This window comes from Athene noctua, chromosome 8, assembly GCF_965140245.1.
Source record: "Athene noctua chromosome 8, bAthNoc1.hap1.1, whole genome shotgun sequence".
NCBI lineage: Eukaryota > Metazoa > Chordata > Aves > Strigiformes > Strigidae > Athene > Athene noctua.
This window is the reverse complement of record NC_134044.1, coordinates 6937272-6959994: the sequence shown is the minus strand read 5'-3', so window position 1 is coordinate 6959994 and position 22723 is coordinate 6937272. Positions and strand designations below refer to the sequence as shown.

Genomic DNA, 22723 nt, shown 5'->3' with positions numbered 1-22723 from the left:
TGATTATGCCATGAGTCTCATGTTTGCATGAAGACAAATTTCATACAGCTCTGGGTACCTAAATTGCAGGCTTACCTACGCTGGCTAGTAGATAAGCCCTATATTGCACTATCCTTGAATAGAGATGGAACGGCTGAAAGAAAAGTGCTCTTGATCAAATAATATAGCATTATGTTTTACAAAAAATAGTACTTCAGAATCAAGATGCTAACCTACACAATCCCTTACAAGAGCTCGTACATCAGTGCTGAACTGTAGAGATAATCTGATTTGGCTACACCACAGTGAGAGTTCTGTGGGCCCTGATGACTTGAATGTTTCTAAAAATGACTGCCATGAAATGTATCTACAGAAATATACCCAGTAAAGTCTGAATACTGACTCTTTCCATTAATGTGACAATACCATGGGAGGAGGATGCTACGTTACTGTGGCGGGAGGTTTTTTACGTCAAACTGGGGAAAATCTGTATTCATCACGTACAAATAAGGATCAAGGCCCAGAAAGAATTATTTTACTGCTTCAATTGCACTTGTTCACCCCCCAAATGCATGCTTCAGTTCAGGGACAACAGAGAGAATTCACAGCTGTAATTCACTAAGTCCTTGGACGTTTGACTATATTTCCAGCCCAGTTTCTCGGCAGGGCAGATAAATCCCAAAGCAAAGCCCTTGGGTTTAGTTGTTCTGCAATAGGATCAGACTGAGAGAAGAATCTGGCTCTCAGGATCATTTCTGGCTAGTGTATTTTAATCTTATGTTGAGCTTGTAACCAGCTACTGTGGCTATCAAGCTTAATGTAGTTAGCTGAGTAATTGCTGAGACTTGCATCCACTTCCTGCTAAGATGGTAATTTCATGATAATTATCAAAGACAGACTCTTTTTAGGGGATCTGTATAGAAAACAGCTCCTGTAATGGATGAGAAAAGACACTTTTTGTAAGCTACTCCTGATCTTAGCATGATGCATAACCAAGTTTACCTCATGTTAAGGAAGAATAATATCAAGTACAAACACCCAGGAAGAGAATTCCAAATCCCATAAGAATGATGGCGATAACTCAAAGCAGCACATGCAGAAAGCAGTGAGCTTAAACTCATTTTTGCCTCTTTGTTTACTTTGGTAAAATAAAGAAATAGTTTTGCATTGCTTGTCCTTTTGTCTGTCTTTTATTCCCTTTTTTAATTCTATCTGAAAAGTAGTCAGCATAAAGGCACTATTCTAGGAACATAAGCAATAATTATGCTCTGATTCAAGAAACTTAATAGCACTAACTTTGTTGAGCAGTGGTTTTGGCTGCTGCCCATGTGTTGCCATGTGTGTCTGTTACACCCTGGAGCCAGGGATATTGGTGCAACAAAAACGGCAGCAATGTTATTCCTAGAAACAATGTCCTGGTTTGTGACAACTGGCAGCGCTTGTGTGTATGCAGAGGGACGGAGATGATGTCCCTATAAATCTCTCTTGCTGGTTGAGAGGAAGTGTAGAGAAATGGTTATAAGATAAACATGCATACACGCAAGGTTTGGAGACTTTAATCTCATACCTACTTCTGCTGGTGACTTCTTAGTTTTTAGGTCAATTTGCTCAATTGACCCATAACTGTTTCCTTGTTTGTGAAACAGTTAACACAGCAGAAGTAACAAAGGTGTCTGTGGCTCTTTAAAAGGTGCTCTGGAAATACTTTCAAAATTTCTCGGTTAAAAATATGAACAAAATATAATCTGGGATGTACTTACAGTTTATTCTTAGGAGAGCCAGAGAAGAGGCTCAGTCCAGAAAATCTCTTCTTAAATAGTCGCTCTCGTTTTTTCCGGCTGTGCTTCCCATCTCCTATGCTTTCTTCTGTGAGTTCCTTCTTTCCTTTGTGCCAGCTCATTTTATCTGTCATAACAACAGCACCTGCCTAGATGAAAGGAGAAGTCTGAGTAGCTGTTCGAAAGTCGCTCCCGTAGTGCATGGCACCTGATGGAGTCTGGATCTGTTACTCTACAAACCTGTAAATGTCCTGGTTCTGCAGAAGATTTAGTCGAGATCAGTGCGCAGCCACTTTCCATCACATGGAGCAAATACCTGCTTTGAAAAATCCTGCAGAGACAAGGCGACTCTGGATATTCTTACTCAACCACTATTCCATGTAATTATGGAAAGTAGGCTTGGACATTAAATATAATAAGCATTTCCCTCTATGTGCTCAATTTCATGATTAAGCTACTTGCTGAAAACCAAGAGAGGAGGCGGCTCGTTTGATAAAAGCGAAGAACCAGAAGCCAATGAAACAGTTTTGTGCAGAGAACAGGAGCAGTGAAACAAATGTGAGATGGAACAAACACTGCAAAGCAAAAACCAGAACCCTGAAAAGATGAAAAACCAACTGGGGATTTTAGTTAAGGCTTGGAAATTGTTTCCTTTTTCTTTTGATAAAGCAGTTGATTAGTCTGCATTTCCGTGTTGCATTGCTTTGTCTCCAAGAATTATCCCTTTGGCCTCTCTGATCGAATTAGTCTCTCTGCTGTACATTTGATACTTAGTAATCGCATTAACTTTTGGTTGCTTGACTTGGAGGGTTGTGTTCACTCCCTCCTAATGACTGGAAGCTTGTCTGTTCCTACCTGCTCGGAATATTTTCCACAAATCATCTAAAACAAGTCAAACAAAGTTTGTATGTTTAAAAACAAAATTGACAACTATTTTGAACTATGGATTTTTCTGATTTTACTCTTCATTTTTTCCTCCCCTGTGTGCTGCCCAGGCAGATATGCACAGGCACTAGGGACTCGCTGTGCAAATGCTTTGCAGGATCACACCCCAGAACAGTTTTTCATTGTATTATAATTATTTACCAAAATTATACGTTGACACACGTTAACAAGAAACTATACATACCTCCAAGGAACAAACAATGACACACCTTGCTACTCATGCCTGGTAATGAGACACCCAGCTTTTTAACAGAACCTGGCTAAGCTGGACCTGTTTCTCCCACAGAAATGGCAGAAAAGATTTTTCTTACAAATGGTTTGTTGACCTGTAAAAGGAAACTGTCACTAAGAATTTCTATGCTATTGAGAAATGAATACAAGTTGTGAATGAAAGAAAATTACACACCTCATAATTAATCTTCCCTTCAGTTTTTAATTTGTGACAAAAGAACCTGCAAATTCAAGACTTATTCTAGGCATACAGTGGTGCAGAGGTGAAGCTTTGCAGAACAGACCAATCTGTGGTTAATAAAATCAGGAACTGGGGAGGCAGGAATCTACCTTACCTCTGAGAATTCCTTCAAAGGCTTCTCACTGCACAATCTTTCAATACAAATTCTAGTTGTCTAAAAGATCAAGAGGAAATGTAACATTGAAAGTACAGATGTAAGGATGTGGAAATTGGTGACAAAGAATTGAAGATACACAGAAGGGGTCTGTCCTAAAGCCTCTTAGTCAATAATTTTTAAAAAACTGTACTTGGGACATGTATAGCATTTAGTTTCTTCTAAAGATGAAATTGTCTGGCTGTGTTGAGTTTTCAGTGTAATTAATTCTAGTGATGTAGGGGGAATTCCTCTTATACTTTATGTTTAAATGTGTTGTCAGATCAGCTTTGAATACCCAGTATTTGAATAATTGATTTATTTACCTTGCTTTCCTTGTCTGCTTAAATCTTGCAAAACTTGACTACCATTGCTTTCAATATACCGATTAATTGCCCTCACCTTTCTTACTTAGCAATAGCAATAGTGATTTTTGGTTTTTGAGCCAAAGAAACCAATAATAGTGTTACTGTGGCTAGCCCTGAGATTTACTTTATTATGTGGTCAGTCCAGAAATCTATAAATTACATAATGACTCTTTGAAACATAAATTCTACTTGTAGATCTGGGAGAAAATACATTTCCTTCAGATGAAGATCACGTAACAGCAGTGAAGAATGGTTTGGGGAACCTTGGTGTTCTATCTGTAGGTTGTCTCTAGTTAATTATAAGCAAGGTCTAGTACCTGCAGGACTTCAGATGTCAAAACTGATTTGCACTGATTCTTGCTGTTGACTGCTTTCATTCCTGGACTACCTGAGCAGTATATTGGTGCCTCTGTAACTGCCTTCATATTTATAAATATGATTTCAGGAGAAAGTATAAATTATCGATAGGGTAAAAAATACCAAACCCAGCAATTTACAAATGAGACTAGCTTTCCCTACCCAAGTCTAGAAGGCTAGCAAAGATGCAGGAAGCTATTTCCAGAAACAGAGCATTTCCACAGCCATCCCTCCAATTGCAGCAGCACACAGCAGCCCTGACCCAGCTGATATCCCCTGGGGTAAAAGAACCGAACAGAACAAGAGGTAAAATCTTTGTGGCAGATGATGTTGTACAAACACACAGGGCAAAAGATGCCAGAGAGGAAAGGAGGTCTGGAGAGAGGAAATGACATGACTAGCAATTTGGTAAAGATTTCTCTGTGTGCCCAGGATGCAGCTTTTCTGATCCAGCTCTGTGTCTTAATTAAATAAAATTTAAGCTGTTTGAACTAATTCTGATCATATTATTTTTGCCACCACAGGGTGTCTCTGCATCTCTTTAAAGGCTTTGGTAGCCTTTAATGGCAAGCTACAATCTCAAGGGAATGTAGGGCTAAACGAAAATGTCCCCCAGCCTGGCTGTGGATTTTCTTCAGGATCGTGAGCCTGCTTGGATTGGAACGGTGACGCCTTCGTTAACTGGTAGGAAATTCTTCTTAGTAAGGCCATAGTCCAACAATGTTACTTAATTTGGTTTTGAGAGCTCTCCTGTATCAGCTCAAGGAAAGCTGTGGCCATATAATGTGGTGCACCAACCTAGTTTAAGCTCATTCTGCACTTACATTCTGCATTCACAGTGTTTGAAGCATTATCCTTGTACAGGCACACTTCTGCTGAAGCAGGCCAAGTCTGTCTGCCATTTTACCTTTATGTTTATGTGGGTATTTTCTGTTCTCCTTCAGTCAGGACAAAGCTGGCATGAAGTCAGCATAAACACTGTATCCTCTGCTTTAGATAGTTTGTTTACTAAAACTGATTCCCATCCCATTGGGTTTGGGGTTTTCTAGGATATTTTTTGAGTCTTATAAACTTTGGTCTAGCATCAATAGTTACTTGTTCCACCCTGCATGAAGTGACCAGAGAAAGGGCAGGAAGGTCTAGATAGCAGGTCCTTCTGTCCCAGGATCTCTCGCCACGCTAGCCATGCATGACTTCCCACTTCCTCAGTATTCAAATGTGGTTTGGGTTTGACAATTAAGAATATAACGTACCTGGTAGCAGGTGGCCCAAATATTGGGTGGTGTGGGTGTCTGTATGCTATAGGGGTATCATATAAACATATCTTTGTCTAGGATATCTGACAAGTAAACTGTCCCTAGGAGGAAAGATTTATGGAGGAATTCTAGGTAAGTGCTGAGCTAAGTGGTCCGTGGATGGATAAAGCTAGTCAGGAATCGTCTGATTGTCATCAGGCCATGTCAGTTGGTTAAGACTCCAGCTTTTTGTGGGGAAAATCCAGTCTGAATTGTTACTTTCACCAGGAAAAGTTTCCTAGGGCCAGGTTGTTATGAATGAGTATGTGATCAAGTCCCTAGTGATGTGGTCAAATGTATAGAAAACTAAGGCTCTAAGTGCTGCTCTAAGTGATGTTTATTTATTCATGCAAGTAATTAGCTTCAGTAGAAGAGACAGGATCACCCTCCAGTGGCAGCAGGTGTGATGAGTCTTTAACACAGTGAGCGAGCTCTCAGGCAGCGCAGGGAGAAGGTTCCTGTGACTAAGCTGCTCTGAGGTGTCCCACCGTTCCCAAGGGGCTGGTTCCCCCAGAGCTGATAGCCTGGGCTTGCATCGGAACCAGGCTGTGATAGCATCTGAGCCTGGATTTAGGCAATAACTGAGTGTCATAATGTCTTGGCTGTGTACTGCTGCCGTGGGTGTTGCCACATGCCCTGGGTACTTTATTTCTCCATGAGAATATTCAACTGGTTCATATCAAGTTTAGAAACTGGGACTGATGCGTTGCTCACCCCTAGTACCTGTACCTTTGCCTGTTGCTTTGAGGAACAACTCATCTTTTATTTGGCTTCCACATGCAGGAAATGAATTTGATCTGATGACACCGATGTACTTTATCCCAACAGTCACCCCAAGATCTGAGGTCTGGGTACTTCTAAAAGCTCCTCTGTGTCCTGGGTAAGCCCTTGCCTTGGGTAGATACCTGGTTTTGGAAGGCTTGTGCTAGCTGTCACAAACTGATGGGAAGTTAGTGAAGGCGGTGACTCGTGGAGTGTTAATTTACAAGTAAAATGGAACAGGGTATCACTGGGGAAGGCAATGTTAAGTTCCTATTTATTGAAAAACTGTGTAGACGTTCTTCTTCCTTGGCCTCTATTTAGAGTATGTGATGGCCTTGGTTGAAGTGCAAAGGAGCGTGTTCTGCTTCGGAAGTGCTGTGCTGTGCAGGGGCAGGTGTGTGCAAGAGCAGTGCTGATGTTAATGAAGGGGATTCCTGGGGAGATCGGGTGTCTGGGCCGAGGTTGAGTGCTAGGTGAAGACTGCAACAAGTCAAAACCAGGAGCGTGAGACTTGGCGATGGACGTGTTTCATCTGAGACACACAATGATTTAAGAAGCAATGGTTGCTCTGAGCGGCTGATCTGCCTCTGGCTTTGCTCTGCGTTAGGTGGGAATTACAGTCCGGAGAATTTGCTCTTTTTCATTTGCAAATGCTCACCCATGACAGCACAGATTGACCTGTAATACCTCTCGCGATTTTATATTTTTTCGATTTTTCCTGTCCTCATTCTAGAGGAGAGGGAGAAGGAAGGTGGTTACAGCGGCACACAAAGGTTTCCATCTAAATGCCCGCCCAGGGCTCCCGGCTGGCCGGAGCCCGGCTCCGGTCCCGCACCCCAGCGAGCCCCTTCCCGCGGCGCCGGGGGGGCGGCGGGGGGCGGCGGCGGCTCCCGTGCCTTTGCGGCTCCGGAGCTTTCTCCTGCCCGGCGGGAGGGTGGGGAGGGGGCACCTCTGGGCCTCGCCTCTGCTGCCTACTCCGTGATGTGAGGCGCAGGCATGCTCAGTAGCCGGAGCCTACCCCTCCTATCGCAGCACCAGTGCCTGCACCACCGGGCGCGGAGCCGCAAAGCCATCTTTGCCGGAGAGAGAGGGAGGGAGGGAGGGACGGAGGGAGGCACCAGCCCCGCGCCGCTCGGCCCCGCTCGGCCCCACGACATGTGAGTACGGCCCCGGCCCCCGCCCGCGGGCGCTGCCCCGCCAGGAAACACGCGCGGAAAGTTCCCGGCCGCCGCGGGGCTGGGGAGCTGCGCCGCAGAGCTGGGAGCAGCGGGGTGTCACCCTGTTGCTCCCAAGCCGAGGGGGGATGAAGTTTGGCGGTCCGGCGGGCGGCGGCGGGAGCGGGGTGGGCTGAAGGGTGGACACGGGGTGGAACGTCGGGGGCTGCCGCGGCCCCGCGGATGGCAGCCGGGCAGGCGCCCGCTCCCGCGGAGGGTGCCCGCGGCGTGGGGCGGGCGGGTGTGACCCAGGCAGCAGGAGCCGGGGGCCGGCGGCAGCAAAGGCTCATCCGTGCGCCGCTGCCATGGACCTGCCCGCGCTTGGACGAGGCTCTCGCTGCTGTCTGCCCGGCTGCCGGGCGGCAGCGGAGGGGCTTATCGACACGTTCTAACTCGCATTAATACTCAAAAGGAAATGCTGGGCCAAGATCCTCAACAGGTTCGAGTCGGGATGGCTTGACAGCCTGAGTCACTCGGTGCTGCAGATCCTCAGGAGCGGGTCCTGTTTATTTTCACTGTTGAGTGCGAGGTTCTCTCCGACGCTGGCTGGCTGATGAAGCCAGCCTCACCGTCTCCGGTGCCAACGGCTTCCTGGCAGCAGCGCGTGATGATAACCTGTTCCTTCTCGTTTATATCTCGTCAAATATTTCTTCCAAGTCTTTACGTTCAATATTAATGAAAGCGTTAACATTCTCTGCTAGGCAGTGATGAAACCCCCAAAGTCAATTCTGAAACCAGAAGTGTGCTGAGGTAAGTAGGAATTGATCTGACCCCTGTTCATTCACAAAAGAATTCAAGTAGCTAAATCCAGCATTTTACTATCATCTGGATTCATAGCTCAGTCCCGGTGGGTGACTCCTAAGGGACAGCCAGAGAAGATGTCTCAAACAGTCAGTCACTCACATGTGGTGTATGGGACCGAGTATCTGCTGGTATTGGGGGGCCCTGGAAGAACCGGAGCTTGGTTAATTCAGGCAAGATGAGGATTTCTGGAAATCCTACAAATTACTTGTAAAATATTTCCAATAACCAACTGTTCTTTGTGTTTTTTTTTTTTAAATAAGAGTCTACTATCACATATTCTGCAGTGTTGGCTTTGCTTTTTTCTTTAATGCTATTTCCTATATAATATCGCACAATAAGCTTTTGTCCATCTGTCTAAAATATTTCCAAAGCAAGGAACTCCTTGGAAGTAAATAAAATTGCCATCTAAAAGAAGATTCCTTATGTAAACACTGAACTCCATCTGGCAAAAGCCAGTTCATTGTAAGCTTCTGTTGCCTAGTTGTGTTTATATCAAGAGCCAGATGATGACATCAAATACTTTCATTTGTATGTGAGCTGTTCTTCAATGATTAGTACAAGAGTTTGCTGCTGCAGTATTATACAATCTAAGCTGTTCAGACACAAAGCAATAACTCAGATAACGTTTAACTTAACCTGTGTATATTTCCGTCTTGGTGTATATAGATGTTCATGAGAGCATTTGTAAATAGAGCAGAAAGGGTGATGCTAATATAACTCGGTCATACTTCTTCTGTAGGGGTCTCGCATCAGACTTCCGACAAAAATTAGAAGTGGAAAGCAGTTTTTGTCTGTTTTGGCAATATAGACTTTCAGTTTGATAATCGAAACAAAGCCAAGACAAATAAGCAGCTTGTCATTGGCAGTGTCAGTTGGCTTCAGTTCCACTGCCAGATATTGTAATGAAAACTTTTTCTTTTTTTTAACATCTGCATGAATATCATGTCCCAGTAGCTTCTGAGTTACTGATGAGCAACAGAGATAAATGTGTATTAGTTACTGACTTGTAGCAGCAGCTACAGCTGTAGTTCACCGGACTATAAAAACTAATTGCTAGCGAGCACCAAACACTCTGCGGAGGTTACTTTTCCTGCCGTTACACCTATAGAGTATTGCAAACATGGACTCCTCTCGTGTGTATACAGAATGTATGTGAGACACGATGCTAGTGCCAATAAAGAACTCCTTCACTGGGTCTAGTGACAGCCCCATCTGTCCTGCTGTGCTGTCCCTTAAAGCGGCTTGCAGGAAGTGTTCCGGGAGGAGTACAAGAAAGCAGTGGGTATGCACTGGTATTCCCAGAATACTTTCCCAGTTTCAGTGACTTAAGGCTCAGGGAGTGTCTGAACCTGAGGACAGTTCTTTGTATTTCATGACTCCCAATGGGTTTTGTTGTTCTTTGAGGAAGGAGTCCAGCTGCTCCATTTGCAGTGTCCTGTGGCAGGAAGCCCCACAGCTGGACCGTGCTGGGTGTGAAAGCTGCTGCCTCTTGCTTTTGAGCCAGCAGATAGCGGGTTCTGTCTGATCTCACTCTTGTCTTGGAAATCAGAGAACAGTGTTCCTTATTCACCATCTTCTCTGTAATTCATGATTGTGTATCACACCAGCAGACCTACATCGCTGCGAGTACAATCCCAGGCAGATAAGATACATCTTTGAGACATCTTTCACCTTGATGCAGGCAGAGGAGAGGAAGCTGTGACATAAAAGGGTTGAATGAAAGGATAAGGCTATAAATGGGATCTAAAGGAAGAACACAGAAGGGTTGGACCATGCCAGTGCAGCTGGGAAGATTGTTCCATGTATAAGGAAGAACACATCGGAGGAGATAGGAGGAACAGTGAAGGGAGATGAGGAGAAGAAAATGGTGCTTAAAGCTGAGGTGCTTATAGGCTTTGTTCCTCTCCAGCAAATAGACTAACAGCAGCAGGTGAAGTATATGGTTTTATTTCTTTTACAATGGTCACACCTCAATAGGTAATTATATATAATAGAACTCATGGCATCATGTCATCTGTTGTTTACAGATAGGTCAGTGACCAGACAGCAGGGTGCCTTTGATTACATTAATCCAGTGTGAATGTGCTCTATTGCAGGGTACAACTTCTGCGAGACAAGCAGCAAAGCAAAGCACCTGGCTCTCCCTGGGGCAGAATTGCCTCACTGTATCTCATTCCTTGGGTAGCAGTTAGAGCTTTCTAAAAAAAAAAAATCCTTCTGCCTGTTTTAGAGCAGCAGGGAGTACATCCTGGAGGGGACGGATGGGATTAAAATGGTTCCACCAACTGTAATGAGTCTGTTCTGGATGAATTCAGTTTCTCTGAAAAGAATGGCATGGCTCTGGTCTCCTGCTGTTAGTAGAGCCATACTTAGCCCTCCTTTTGTGGGCATAATTTTATGAAACTCAGCAAAATCTCCCTACTCTGCCCTTCTCCTGTACTGAGCAGCAGAGGCAAACTGATTTAGTACTGTTCTCTAAACAATACTGATCCACTGTTTTTAAGGAGTTTTAGTGGCTTACAAAAGTGCATACATCTAGTGTATGTCCTAGTAAAGTAGAACCAGCATGAAACGGAGGGGTGAATTTCCTAAGTGGTGCAGCTGTTCCATGCTGCTAAGTGTCTGTATTCCCTTAGAAATATGTTCCAGAAGAGCTCCGGAAATCCATGGTGGCAGAAAGATTTGAGTCCACTGGAGTTCTGCAGGGTTTTACATCTGGTGGCCAGCTGTCTCAGACCCAGAGAAGCTAGATTCAGTCTTGACATTTTCTGACATTTTTCCCCCACTATAGTCAGCCAGAGGGACCAGTGGCTTGAGGGTCTTGTAGTATCAGTTCACACAAGCATCGCTAAGAGTAAGTGGGTGGTTGTTCTCATTTAAGGGATGTAATGGAGCTTGTAGTGAAAATAATCACTGTACTCAGTGGAGCGGGGCTGTGTACGTGAGAAGAGGATGTTGAGAAGGGGAAAGGACTAATTTTCAGCATGGTTCTATTCTGACCCTTGTTTGCTAGTTCTAAGGCTCACAGCTCTGAGTAAGTGCATTAGGAAAAGGAGCTGTTGTTTAGTCTGCAGCTTTGGAACATCAACAGAGGGATGTATGTGTTTCGTTCATTGTTTGCTTTCCCTGACTTGCTCTTCTGTGGCATCGTGCAGACAGGGATCTTATTCACATATTACATTAGAAATAAATGCTTCCAGCTCACATTGTTATTCCTGTTACACACACTTGCCGTTTGAAATAAGGGTGGCCCAAGTAGGTCATATATCTTTTGGATATTTGGGTGATGAGTGTTTGACAGTGTAGAGCTCAAACTGAATGGTGTCTTGAGGACCTTGGCAAAGAAAATAATCCCAGGATGGGAGCAACTGGGAATTACATGTGACAAGTACAGACAAAGTGAATATGTGTCATGATAAACATTCTTCAAAATAGGCTAATGAGGTAGATGAAACACAAATATATTGAGTGTGGTGGTCCCTTTCCTTGTGACTTCATGCTCATTCATTTTGCTATGCATCGGCCATCACTTGTTTCTGTTGGCTTCCAGGAATTTTGCATAGATAGTTCCAGCTGTGGTGTGACTTACAGGACACTTAAAATGGCTGTAGTGGAAGCTGAATCGGTCTGCCAAAGGAGCATTTCCCCTTTTTAGATGCTATTTACATAATTACTGTCTTCCTGAAAAATCAATAATCAGGCTGTAGAGCACCAGGCAAACGCATGTATGTGTGCATGTGCGTGTACAGAATGCTCCCAGGGTGAACAGGCACGGTTGAAGAAAGGAGAACAATGTATTAAACCTGTTCTCCCCTTCCTTCCACTGCCCTTCTGCCGCCATTTGTAGGATGCAGAACACGTGGAAGATTCTCGCTGACAGCTTCAGCCAAATATTTCTGGTGCTCTGGAAGGGGCAGTACAGACTGTCCCAAAAAAGTTCAAATTGACTGAACTGCTCATTTTAAGCAATTACAATTTTGAGAATATCCTCTCACCTACGTCATTCAGTACTCTCTACTGTCATTATTCGTAGCCATTACCAGCAATTAACAAGGCTGGTGTGTTTTAATGGTGCAATTCCTTTTTCCCTGATGTCTGTATTTGAGCCCTCTAAACACTTTTCTATTTTCCACTGAACAACCACCAAATGATTGCAAGGTGTTTTTTTTAAACTGCTCAGTTATGACAGCCTTATGTTTTTCTGTGTAAAGTAGCAAATCATTGATCTGTCTGTATATTTGTAAGTAAGTGTTTTGTCAGTTGTAATTATATTGTAGCTTCTGTGTTGGGTGAAATAATTAGAATGGAAGTTCCTGGCCAAATGATCAGAATTACCTGATTAAGTTCCTTGATCTCTTCAGATACAAAATTTAAAGAGAAATACGCATAAAATTTAAGGCATTTCTATTTCAGAGTACATTAGACAGAAATCTAATTTATGAGGTGTTAACTTACACCTGCTGGACTCAGTACTACAGAGTCAAAAGAGAACTCTTCTAGAAAATAGGGATTCTCCTATGATGACCTTTAGAAGATCAAACCCACATTTGATTCAGGAATTGTGGGGCTTTTTGTAGAGGTTTTTTTTATGGGTTGTTTTTTTTTCTTTAAATATATTTTAAAAATTGCAGCGCTCTTTAAATGTAAACCAGTAAATGTATTGGAATCAAGCACTGTCACCACATGTTTATACATCATAGCTGTATTTTGCTTGGTTTTATAAGCACCATATAGCTGACAGTTTGTGTTTGTGAGGAGTCAGTGCTGCGAACTTCACTGGAGATTTTGTTATTATGAAACATGTCAATACTATCCAGAATTTAGATAGCCTTTGCAAGAAGCTGGAGACAGAAACAGAACTGATGGGTGGTGGGAATACACCAGAGGCTGTGATGTGTCCTGCTTCAGTGGCCTTATGCTGGAATCTAAGTAGAAAAGGAAGTGTCCACAGAGTTTACAAAAGTCCTTACATGGTCTAGGAAAGAGTTGGAGAGGAAGTAGTGATAAGCATTGTACTGAATTGTTAGTTGATACTGGAGAGATGCTGATTTTCTTTTAAGACGCTCACACCAAATCCAGATGGGAGTTTATATACTGAAGTTTTAAAATTGTAATTGGAAAATGAAATTAAAAAATTGAACAGTATTAAAAATGCAGTCATTGTAAAGAAAAGTTTTTTCTTATTTCCCATTCTGGATGTGGGAAAATGTGTTAGAAAATTACCAAAAGACTTCTTTGCATTCTTTGAAATGAAGTTGTAAAATTTGGTTTTAAATAACTTCTTAAAGCACTGTAGTACACTTGTTCAGGAGAGATGTTTTGTGAACTGTTTTTGGAGATATTAAAAAATCTGACTGGACAGTGTCCTAAGCAACCTCATGTAGTGGACCTTGCTTTGAGCAGAGGATTGGACTAGATGGTCTTCAGACGTTCCTTCCAACCTCAGTGCTTCTGCAGTTTTGTTTGAAGAGGTCAGTCAAAACTGAAAATGTTGACGTTAATTAAACTAACATTTGGCTTTTCCCTAATATTCAAGATTTTGACTTTTCATCTGTGATAACTTGGTAACACTTTCATCTTCAACTTGTTGATAGTGCATGCTAAGAAATACCTGTAATAGAAGGGGAAAACATATGGTATTCAGGAAGGGAGGAAATGTGGGATTTTTGTGTTTTTTTTTTTTTTTTTTTTTTAAAAGCAGATCACTGGAATGCATTATTAAACTTGGCTTAAACGCAAAAGTTCATATTCCTCCCACAGAGAACAAAACCCAGGTTCCCTGCAAGCCAGCTTTCTCATCTTTCATGTTCGATGCTATCTTCCCTACCTTGGTGTCTGCTCCCATCTCTCTACCCCATGTCTTGCAGTGGCTTGGTAGCTTGAAAAAAGCCACCATTCTGTTCCCTTGTAAATGATGACTTAGTAGTGCAGAGTACACGTTTTAATAAAACCGTATATGCTTATATCAAGTTAGGGTGTCCGGATCTGTAACAGAGGAGAAGCAAATCTCAGTGTCCCTTGCAGCAGACTGCAAGAGAGAGGAATTGCTGGTACCAGGCAAAGTTACCAGAGAGTGGTGACCCACTGCTACAGAGCTTGTTGCTTTTGCAGCTCGTTTTGTAACGAGTGAAATTGGTGGGTTTAATCCCTGGTCTATCTAGCAAGATGGTGGCTGTTGAATTAGCAGGAAGGACTGTGTTGCTTCAGGGCACAGCTGTGGAGGTGGGCCCTTTGGCTGCAGAGCCTACAGGAGCTCTGTGGCCATGCTCAGCAGAGTGCTCCTTATATCCATGCTGGCAGCAGGTACCTCTTGGTTTTGGGCTGTCAGAAGCAGGACAGATTCCTAGCCCAGCATCTTCCCTGCCTCTTCAGATCTCCTTTCTCAGCCTAGATTTCATGTACCTCTGGAGAAGAAGTGAGGAATGAGATTTTCCAGTGAGGTCTGTCAACTGCACTTCTTGCTGGAATCAATCTCTGAACCTTCAACGTGAGCAATGCACCCAGAGTACTCAGCTCTGCTGAGACATGGTTGCCTGTATAAGAGCAAGTGTGGCTCTGTGAAGGAAGGGACTTGGGAATTGGCTCCACAGACTTCTCAGCATCTCACAGAAAGGCTGGGGTGCGGATTCTGGCAGGTGGGGGGTGTTGTAATGCGCTAGTTACCCTTTTAGATACTGAGATCCCGAGTCTGGCAATGTGCCAGCATTTTAGACCTATATGGGTCCTGGTAAAGCTTTCCTGGAAACTACGAAAATCATTAATTATCCCTAAATCCACTTGTTATCTACTTCAGGAGGTTAATGGTTAGAAATTACATTTGTTCATTTGAATTCACATACAAAAATAGCTCCTCTTTGTCATGCTAGTGAATCTGGCCCTACTCAGGGCCTTAATTACAGTGTGCTGCAGTAAGGCAAAGGGCACTGCTGCTTGAAAGCATAACCCTGATCTGTTATCCACCAGCTACTGGCACAGGCTACCGCATGGGATAATGTTTTGTATGTTGTTTTGGAGTTTAGAGGGGAATTCTAAGACTGGACATTTCTTACTGCTCTTAGCGATCCTGAACAACACTGAAAAGAGACCAAAAAATCTCTCTTCCCCCCTCTCTCTCTTACATACACACCCGTTTAGGTTGGTCTGTGGGAAAGCTTCCTGAACTCCAGCTGGATTTGCCAATAGATCTGATAGAGAATGGTTCCCCCTTCTCTTTCCTTCATGCGTTTGCCGTAGTGTCCGTTTCCAGTGCGTGCACCGCGCGAACAGCTGTACCCAACAGCTGTCTCCTGGTGACAATTCAGATGGGTAAAGGGGAAGGGAAGCAAAGAAACAAAGAGCTTTAAGCAGTAGCAGCAAAACCAAAGTTGTCATCTAACCCTGGAACACATAGAGCACTTTGTGCTATCACTGAGCTGCTACACTGATTGGCATGGCACTTCGTGCTGTCGAATATTCTGAGTGGGATCAAATCTTAGAAAACAGTTACCACAAGATTATCGGACTTTGCCTATTGGTAAAAATGCAAAAATTCCTAAATAGGCATCAGATTGAGCATCAATAAGCAAAACTCTGGCAGAATGACCTTGCATCCCTTGTGTAGGGTGAGAGTGGTAGATGCTGCAGACATGATTTGCTAGAACTGGTTCTGGCCAAGGACTCATATTTGCAGGGGACAGTTGCGTACAAATAAAGCTTTGTTTGTTTTCCATCACAAGTATACTGCGTGACAGAACAGTCCTTCCAGAAGATTTTGGGTATCTGGTTGTTTCCTACACTTCAGAAGCTGACTGAGATTTGATGATGACTTATAGCCCATCAGCCTACCCGAGAATTCCAAGGCAGAATTCTCTGAGCTGGTGTCAGCGCTGTGGTTGAGAGCCTTTCTGCTGTTTGAGATCCGGGGAGAGCTCAGCTTGTGGGTGGGTACTGCCAGGATGAATCAGCAGATATCTTCCTGGAAGCAATCGACAGTCTGGATATCCCAAGTGTTTTAGAAGAGATCCCACCAGGCTATAAAATTCTGCTTCTGAAATGTTTGACTACTTCTTTCCAGCAAGGAGCTGTACAGCCATTCCCTGACAGCTGTGATATTGTCTCCCACACATATACGAAGATCACACAGTGACATTTTTCAGCAACTTTGTTTACTAGATGATATAAATATGAAAAACGTTTCAAGTCACTTAACATTTAGATGCTTTTCTCTTTGCATTGAACATTTTAGGGAGACGAGAAAAAGAGAATGGGAAGGCAGAATATCCCCCATGTCTTGGCATGTTGATGCTGACCTGCACATTGTTCATGTCAGTTCCCAATTGCTTCATGTACATGGAGCAACATGGTCTCTTGTATTTCATCTTCATAACTGAAGTGTGGCTACAGCAGTGATGTTAAAGACCCTAGCATTAGCATGTTCATTGCCCTTGTTGTGACAGTCAGTTTTATGAAGTTAACTCTAGGGGAGAATGAGCAGATTTGATTTTAAGTTCTGTGCAGAGACTGAAATGTTTCAGCAGCAGAATGCTCTCCTAACAGAAGTCACAGCTGACAGATGTTTTTTTTTGTCTAACCCCCACCGGGCAAAGCCAGTTACAAACTATGCAAGTTGATATTTTTCTTGCTGCTGACTCACAGATAGCACTTGCTGAGGATCTCCTTCACCACCACAGTTTTAGAAAGAAAGCCTGTTTTCAGTCCTGAGCCCCTATCCCAGACCTTCCTATTTCATAAGCAGACTGGATGGTGAAACTTGTCATGCAGAAAGAAGGCACTTCGACCTAGACTAAAACATAGCAATTACAGAATCAAACACTCTCTGTATTTGGGCATATAAGAAAGATCTTAACAAGTCACATAGTGTGGGTGAATCGGGAGGGGTCCTGCACCTTGGGGGAGGAAGCATTGTACCCAGAGAGAAGATCAGAGTTCCTTTCTCAGAAATACTCTGGTTCCTGTGCACTGCCAGTGAACAAGAGGTACTAAGACTTCTAGGTAACTTGCTTTAGTCTTGGAGGAATCTGTAGTTCTCACAGCAAGTAAAAGAACTCCAAGGAACCTTAAGTTTGATTGTGCTGAGTGGTTGCTAGTATTGGAGGCTCTTAAAAGATTAAGAGCTACCCAGCGAAGGGAAAAGGAGTCCAAGAGGTCGTGTCTGTTTAGGAGGTTAAATCCAAAATCCTCAGAGGTAACGTGGCTACTGGCTCTAGATCACGCTCAGGTCAGAGCTAGATCATTCTGTACAAGGTACTTTCACGCTGAGGTGCTGCAGTAACATTGTGTAACTTGGAGGAAAACATTTTAAAAAAGTAGAAAAAACGTAGTTCAGAAGGTAACTCCTACTGAATTAAGCATTACATACCTTGTTGAGTGAACCTGAGAAAGCCCCAAATATTGTAAAACATTTAATAAAACTTAACCAGTGGCTAGCCAAATGTTTATTTAATTTAAAACTGCACTTTTTTTTTTTTCTTAGTTTAGTTTTAGTTTGGTGATGGTGCTTGTCTCTGGATTTCTTCTAGCGTTGCCTGTCTGTAGGACTGAATCTGGCTTACAGTGAAGGCAGCTGTTCCCCCAGCCTGGACCAGGGTAGTTGTGCCTCACTGGATGTATGCAACTGTTTGCAGAACTCCTCTAGTTGAAAGGATTTTTCCTAAAGGTTTATGTTTATTTCTATAATCTTTGTTTTACTTTGAAGCTGTGATGGTTTCTTATGGGATTATGCATGTAAATAGCAAAGGAAAGTACCTGGTAAAGATTTCTTCATATCTTTTAAAAAAATGTCTTCTGGGATTTAGGATAAAAAATGAGAAATTCCTCTTATTTGAAGGGTGGCAGTGAAGTATTGTAAGTAACAGACCGGGGGTAGCAACTTGGTGAGCGTATGGGGTGGAGGAGACAAATATAGGTGTTTACACTTGCAGCTTGCTGCACTGAGCCAACATTCAGTCTCTTGACAGCACAGTCACATAACAGTCTCCGGCAGCCAGGTGTCTCAGGCAGTGACTCATATGCTGAATATGGTTTTCTGTTGTTTTCACTGTGGTCCCTTGTTAACCTGCAGATGGTCTATCCTGAAACCTGCCTTCCCCTGCAACTTCCCAGGTGTGAATGTGACTTGTCCACCTATATTTGAGACTTTTCCCTTCCTGAGGTGGCTTGGTACAGATCGGTTATAGATTCACCCATCAGCAAGCATCTACTACAGCTCCAAGTGACAGAGGGCTCCTAGCCTGTCTTCCCATGGAAATGGCCTTCCTTTGAATCTGTACTGGGATGGCAGCATGCGTTTTGGGGCTCTAACAGCGTAAAGATAGCAAACAGGCTGTCAGTGACAGGAGACTGGATCACAGTAATTCCCTTGTGTTGTCAAATAAACAGGGAATCCCTCTGCTCTGAGCTACAATTTCCTTTAATTTGGTCAAAGTAGATAATCTGTGTTTATTCTTGGCTGTCTCTTTGAGAGAATAAACTAGGCAAACTTGACTTCATTCTTTCATAAGAGAAAAGACTGGTTGTAGGCTGAGGTCACAAGACAATTGAGTATGTGAGGAATTAAGGTGAGGGCCTTGACTCTTTCTTATGCCAAACAGAACTTTTGAATTTCTGAAAAGCCTTTACATTTTCTGCTCTGCCACGCTCCAACCTTGTAAGTCATTTTCTCAGGAGCACTACAGAAAAATGAGAATTATCAGGATGGAGAAGGCTTCTTTAATCTGACATCTGAAACAGCAGCATCGTACTATTGCTTCTACTGCTAACCTGTATCTATCAGTGAGCCCTATAGCAGAGCTGAATCAGGGAACATATGTCTTTGGGATGGAAGAAATTGCTTCTGCTTCCTTTTTACTATAGCTACAGAGAGACTGAATGAAGAGGACACAAGGATAGCCTGGGATGCATGACCCACTGCTACATTAGGCATCACACCGCCTCAGTATTGCACAGAGACAGAAATTAGTGCTGTGTCTGTCTTCCTGTCTTCGCAGTGGAACAAAGGGAAGCTACTGTAGTTGGCTCTCTTTTCCCTTAAAAAAATAAAAATAAAAATACTCCAGGACTTTCTTCAGTTATCTTTAATTACAAGACCTCTGCCCAAGTAATGGGGCATGCTTGGAACTGGGAATTCCTTATCATTACTGCCATAACCAAAATAGAGTTTTTCCTCAAGAAGCCTTTTCCAGAATGTAGTGTATTTTGTATTTCCAAGTACAACATAGATTTTATATAAAACTTGCTCTTGAGCATTTTCGGATAAATGCTGAGGATGCTTAACTTGGAGATCAGAAACACAAGTAAGTTGACCTTAGAAAGATTATGATAGAAGATAATAATACTCCATGGGAAGTGTGATGTTTCTAGGTGAGAAGATATTCAGCACAGGAACAAATACCTCTTCGTAGGAGCATGCAGATTGTTTTCAAATTGCTGATGTTTTCAATGACAGCTGCTTTGTGCAAATGTGCATAGAGAATGCCCAATTTAGATGTTCCCATAATGCTGTGCAAAATCTATTCTCCATATGAGTGTTATGGTGCAATGTATGTTCTACTTGACAACTCAGTCTTGTGCTCTGTCTTTAGAAATAAAATCCCAAGAGGTTGGTATTTTTTGCAAGTGTGTGCATTAGATGACTTGTTTTGGGGTAGGCAATTTGTTTTGTTTATTTTTCAGACTATCTGAAATGGCGAAGGTGTTTGACAAGTTAAAATGTTGTAATTCAGCCTCCCAGTTTTGGGGCTTCATCTCCAGTCCACTGAGGTGGCTGTTGTTCCAGTTCAGGCAATCTGGCTTTGAGGAGTACTCATTTCTTCCCAGTAGTACTTCACTTTACTCAATGTGGAGCTATCCTTTTACTGAGTTCAATGGCAACAAAACAGTAACAACTATTTTAAGTCATGAATCTATAACACCAGAGAAATAGAAAATACACTCCAAAGAGGGGGAGAGTGTGTGACTATTGACTGCACAGGAACTGGCCTGATCATAAAAGCCAAAGATTGTACATTGTACAATACTATACTAGGTAGAAGAGGATGCACCCAGCATCTTTTTAATTCCTTCTGGTCCCCAGTCTGTAATATACATGTAAGGAAAGCAAACTGATTCTTGGAATATAGCAATAGTCCTGAATTAGCCATATACAATTGACTGAAATCAAGAGAAATGTGTAAATGTCTCACAGGCCCTGGGTCTCTCGTATCTGGTACACCAGGCCCCAGCAACAACATGGGTCAGAGAAGCAGGCAGTGATTTGAAAGTTCAAGTGAATGCATAAGGTTGAAAACTCTTTGAAGAGGGAGTGAGAGATTTCCCTCTGAAAACACCCATCTGCAAGACAGAGCTTTTTTATATGGGGGGAACAAACAGTGAATTTTAATTAGGATAATGGTTTTACTAGGCTAAAAGTGATCAAAATACCCCAGTACTGTGGTACTGGCAACTTCAGCACTGCACAGATTTATACCATATAAACATAGACAAATGAACCAAAGAAAAACTAAAACCTTGTTGGAAAACTAAGACAAATATAGCCATTGTGTATATTTTATGGATTTTTTTTTTCCTTCAGAATTAGCAGCTCTTAATGGGAATTAAAGGAGAAGATAAAACATCCTGGTTTAAGCTGAGTAGCATAAGTGAGTAAAGATGACTTATGTAGTTCTGTTACATGCTTATGATTGTTCCAGAACTTTAATGAATGTCTTCCCTTTGCTGACATCCTCCAAATTCGTCTTTCAGAATTGAGTTAGTATGAGATTGTGTCTCCATCACAGTACTCCAGAAACTGACATTTTAAAAGAAATTAAGGCTTTTGTTCTCTTCCTCAATGTTTCTTCTCTCAAAGTACTAGGAAATAAAACAGCTTGCAACAACCCTTACTCACTGTTTGTCTGGGAAGGTGGCTTCAGGGTGGTGGCTTCTGCTGTTCATGGCTCTTTGTGACCCCTGCAAGTGTGCCTGGTGTTTGGTGATACATAGGATAGTAAGTACCGGTTAAGTGGTGAGTGAAACAGAGGGGCAACAGCTTGTAATAGCATGATGCTGGTAGAAGGAAAGATGTTCTAGTTCAATGAGGGTCACGTAAATTGGGGTAAAACACAACCATCTCTGCCTTGCTCTTTGTTTTTTGCCTCTTTCCTCACCTTTGATCTGTGACTAACTGACTACCTTTGACTATCTTTGCTCTCCTGTAACTACTCTGTCTGTCAAAACCTTTTGTGGAGGGTATGTGATCTAGCAGTGTGTGAGGAATGTCTATCTTTTTTGATTTTTCATCAGAGGCCACATCTTATATCATCAGAAATAAACTTGCCTGTCTCACTTCTAATTTGAAATTTGATTTCTTAATTGTTAATAAATTTTTTAAAAATAAAAAAAAGTAAAAAGCTGTCATGCTGTGACATGTTAAGGGAACAGAAGCTATGAACTGGGGAAAACATCTTCTCACTAGAAAAGATCTTTGAGGAGAGAAATAAATTCCCTGTGGAAAGATCAAAGCACACAAAGTTAATGGATTATGACAAGGTAAAAAAAAAAAAACCCTGAAGAGAATAGTAGATTCAAACACAAAAGAGGAAAATATTAAAGAGTATTTTTTTGTTGGAGATAAAGGATAGTTAGATGACTAGCTAAATACTTGAGATTATGTGTTGTAGCTAAAGGGCTATTAGCAGCAATAGGGATTTCTTTCCTCATGCCTGGCACAGCCTCCACTTACGCAGTGCTGAGGTAGCCTTGGAGCTACAGTCCTGAATTCCTGCTCTAATGCAGTGCTCTGTGCTGGTGCCTAAGCCTAATGCACCCTGTGGTGCAACCAGACCCTCTCAGACTGACGCAAGACTGATGCAATAACTCTTAAAGTCACTTTGCTAGTCTGATTAGGTCCTGCTAGGGTCAAATGTATTATGGAGGAAAAAAAAAAGCAGAAACCCTTCTGGTGAGCTAGGAAATGATGAGTGAAGTACTCTGGAAAAACTTTTGATTGGGTTATTGTTATCAAAGATCATCTGTACTGCTATAGGTATCTGTGTGCCTTCTTACAGAAATAGAAACGGAGAGCTACAGCTAAGGAACAAAGATGGATCCTCAGAGATCTCACTCTGCGACATACACATCAGTGGGAATCAGACATTTGAAATGCCTCTCAAGAAGCTGGCATCAGGGGACTTTTGCCTGAATTTATGCTGGGTTTCTGTAGCAGAGCAGGAGCCACACCTCCCCTCTCCAATTTAGTCACCCATCCTTCCTCCAGTCCCACCACAAAGCAGAAGTCCCTGGGGACTTGTGCCAGTGCTTTACATGCACCGGGAGGTTCACCTGCACTAGTTACAAAGTGAGTGGTGGATCAGTAGATCTGAGTGATACTCAGCCACCCAGAGCTATGTGTAGGTGTTGCTGGTTGCCCCTCTGGTTTATTTCTCTACGTTTGAGCAGTTGCATCTCCACAAACCTGCTGGTTATTTCCTGGATTGCCAGCAAAATTCAGGAACACTAATAGAAGGACAGCTGCCATTGGGTGACTTGCACAATCTGTCAAGAATTGTTATAGTGTTGAGGCCTTTACCGGCTCTGAGTACGAGGTCCATGCTTCTCCCACCTTTTCTAGGAGAATCAGTC

The 22723-nt window shown here is 42.7% G+C and overlaps 1 protein-coding gene across 1 annotated transcript in view; it reads left to right on the top strand.

The window, feature by feature from the left end:
* Positions 1 to 7204: 7204 nt before the first annotated feature.
* Positions 7205 to 22723, top strand: part of VAMP2 (vesicle associated membrane protein 2) — a 54782-nt gene continuing 39263 nt past the window's right edge. The window contains exon 1 of the mRNA XM_074911764.1: positions 7205 to 7246. Coding sequence (XP_074767865.1) covers positions 7245 to 7246 — 2 coding nt within the window. The 5' untranslated portion in view covers positions 7205 to 7244. The remainder of the gene's footprint in view (positions 7247 to 22723) is intronic.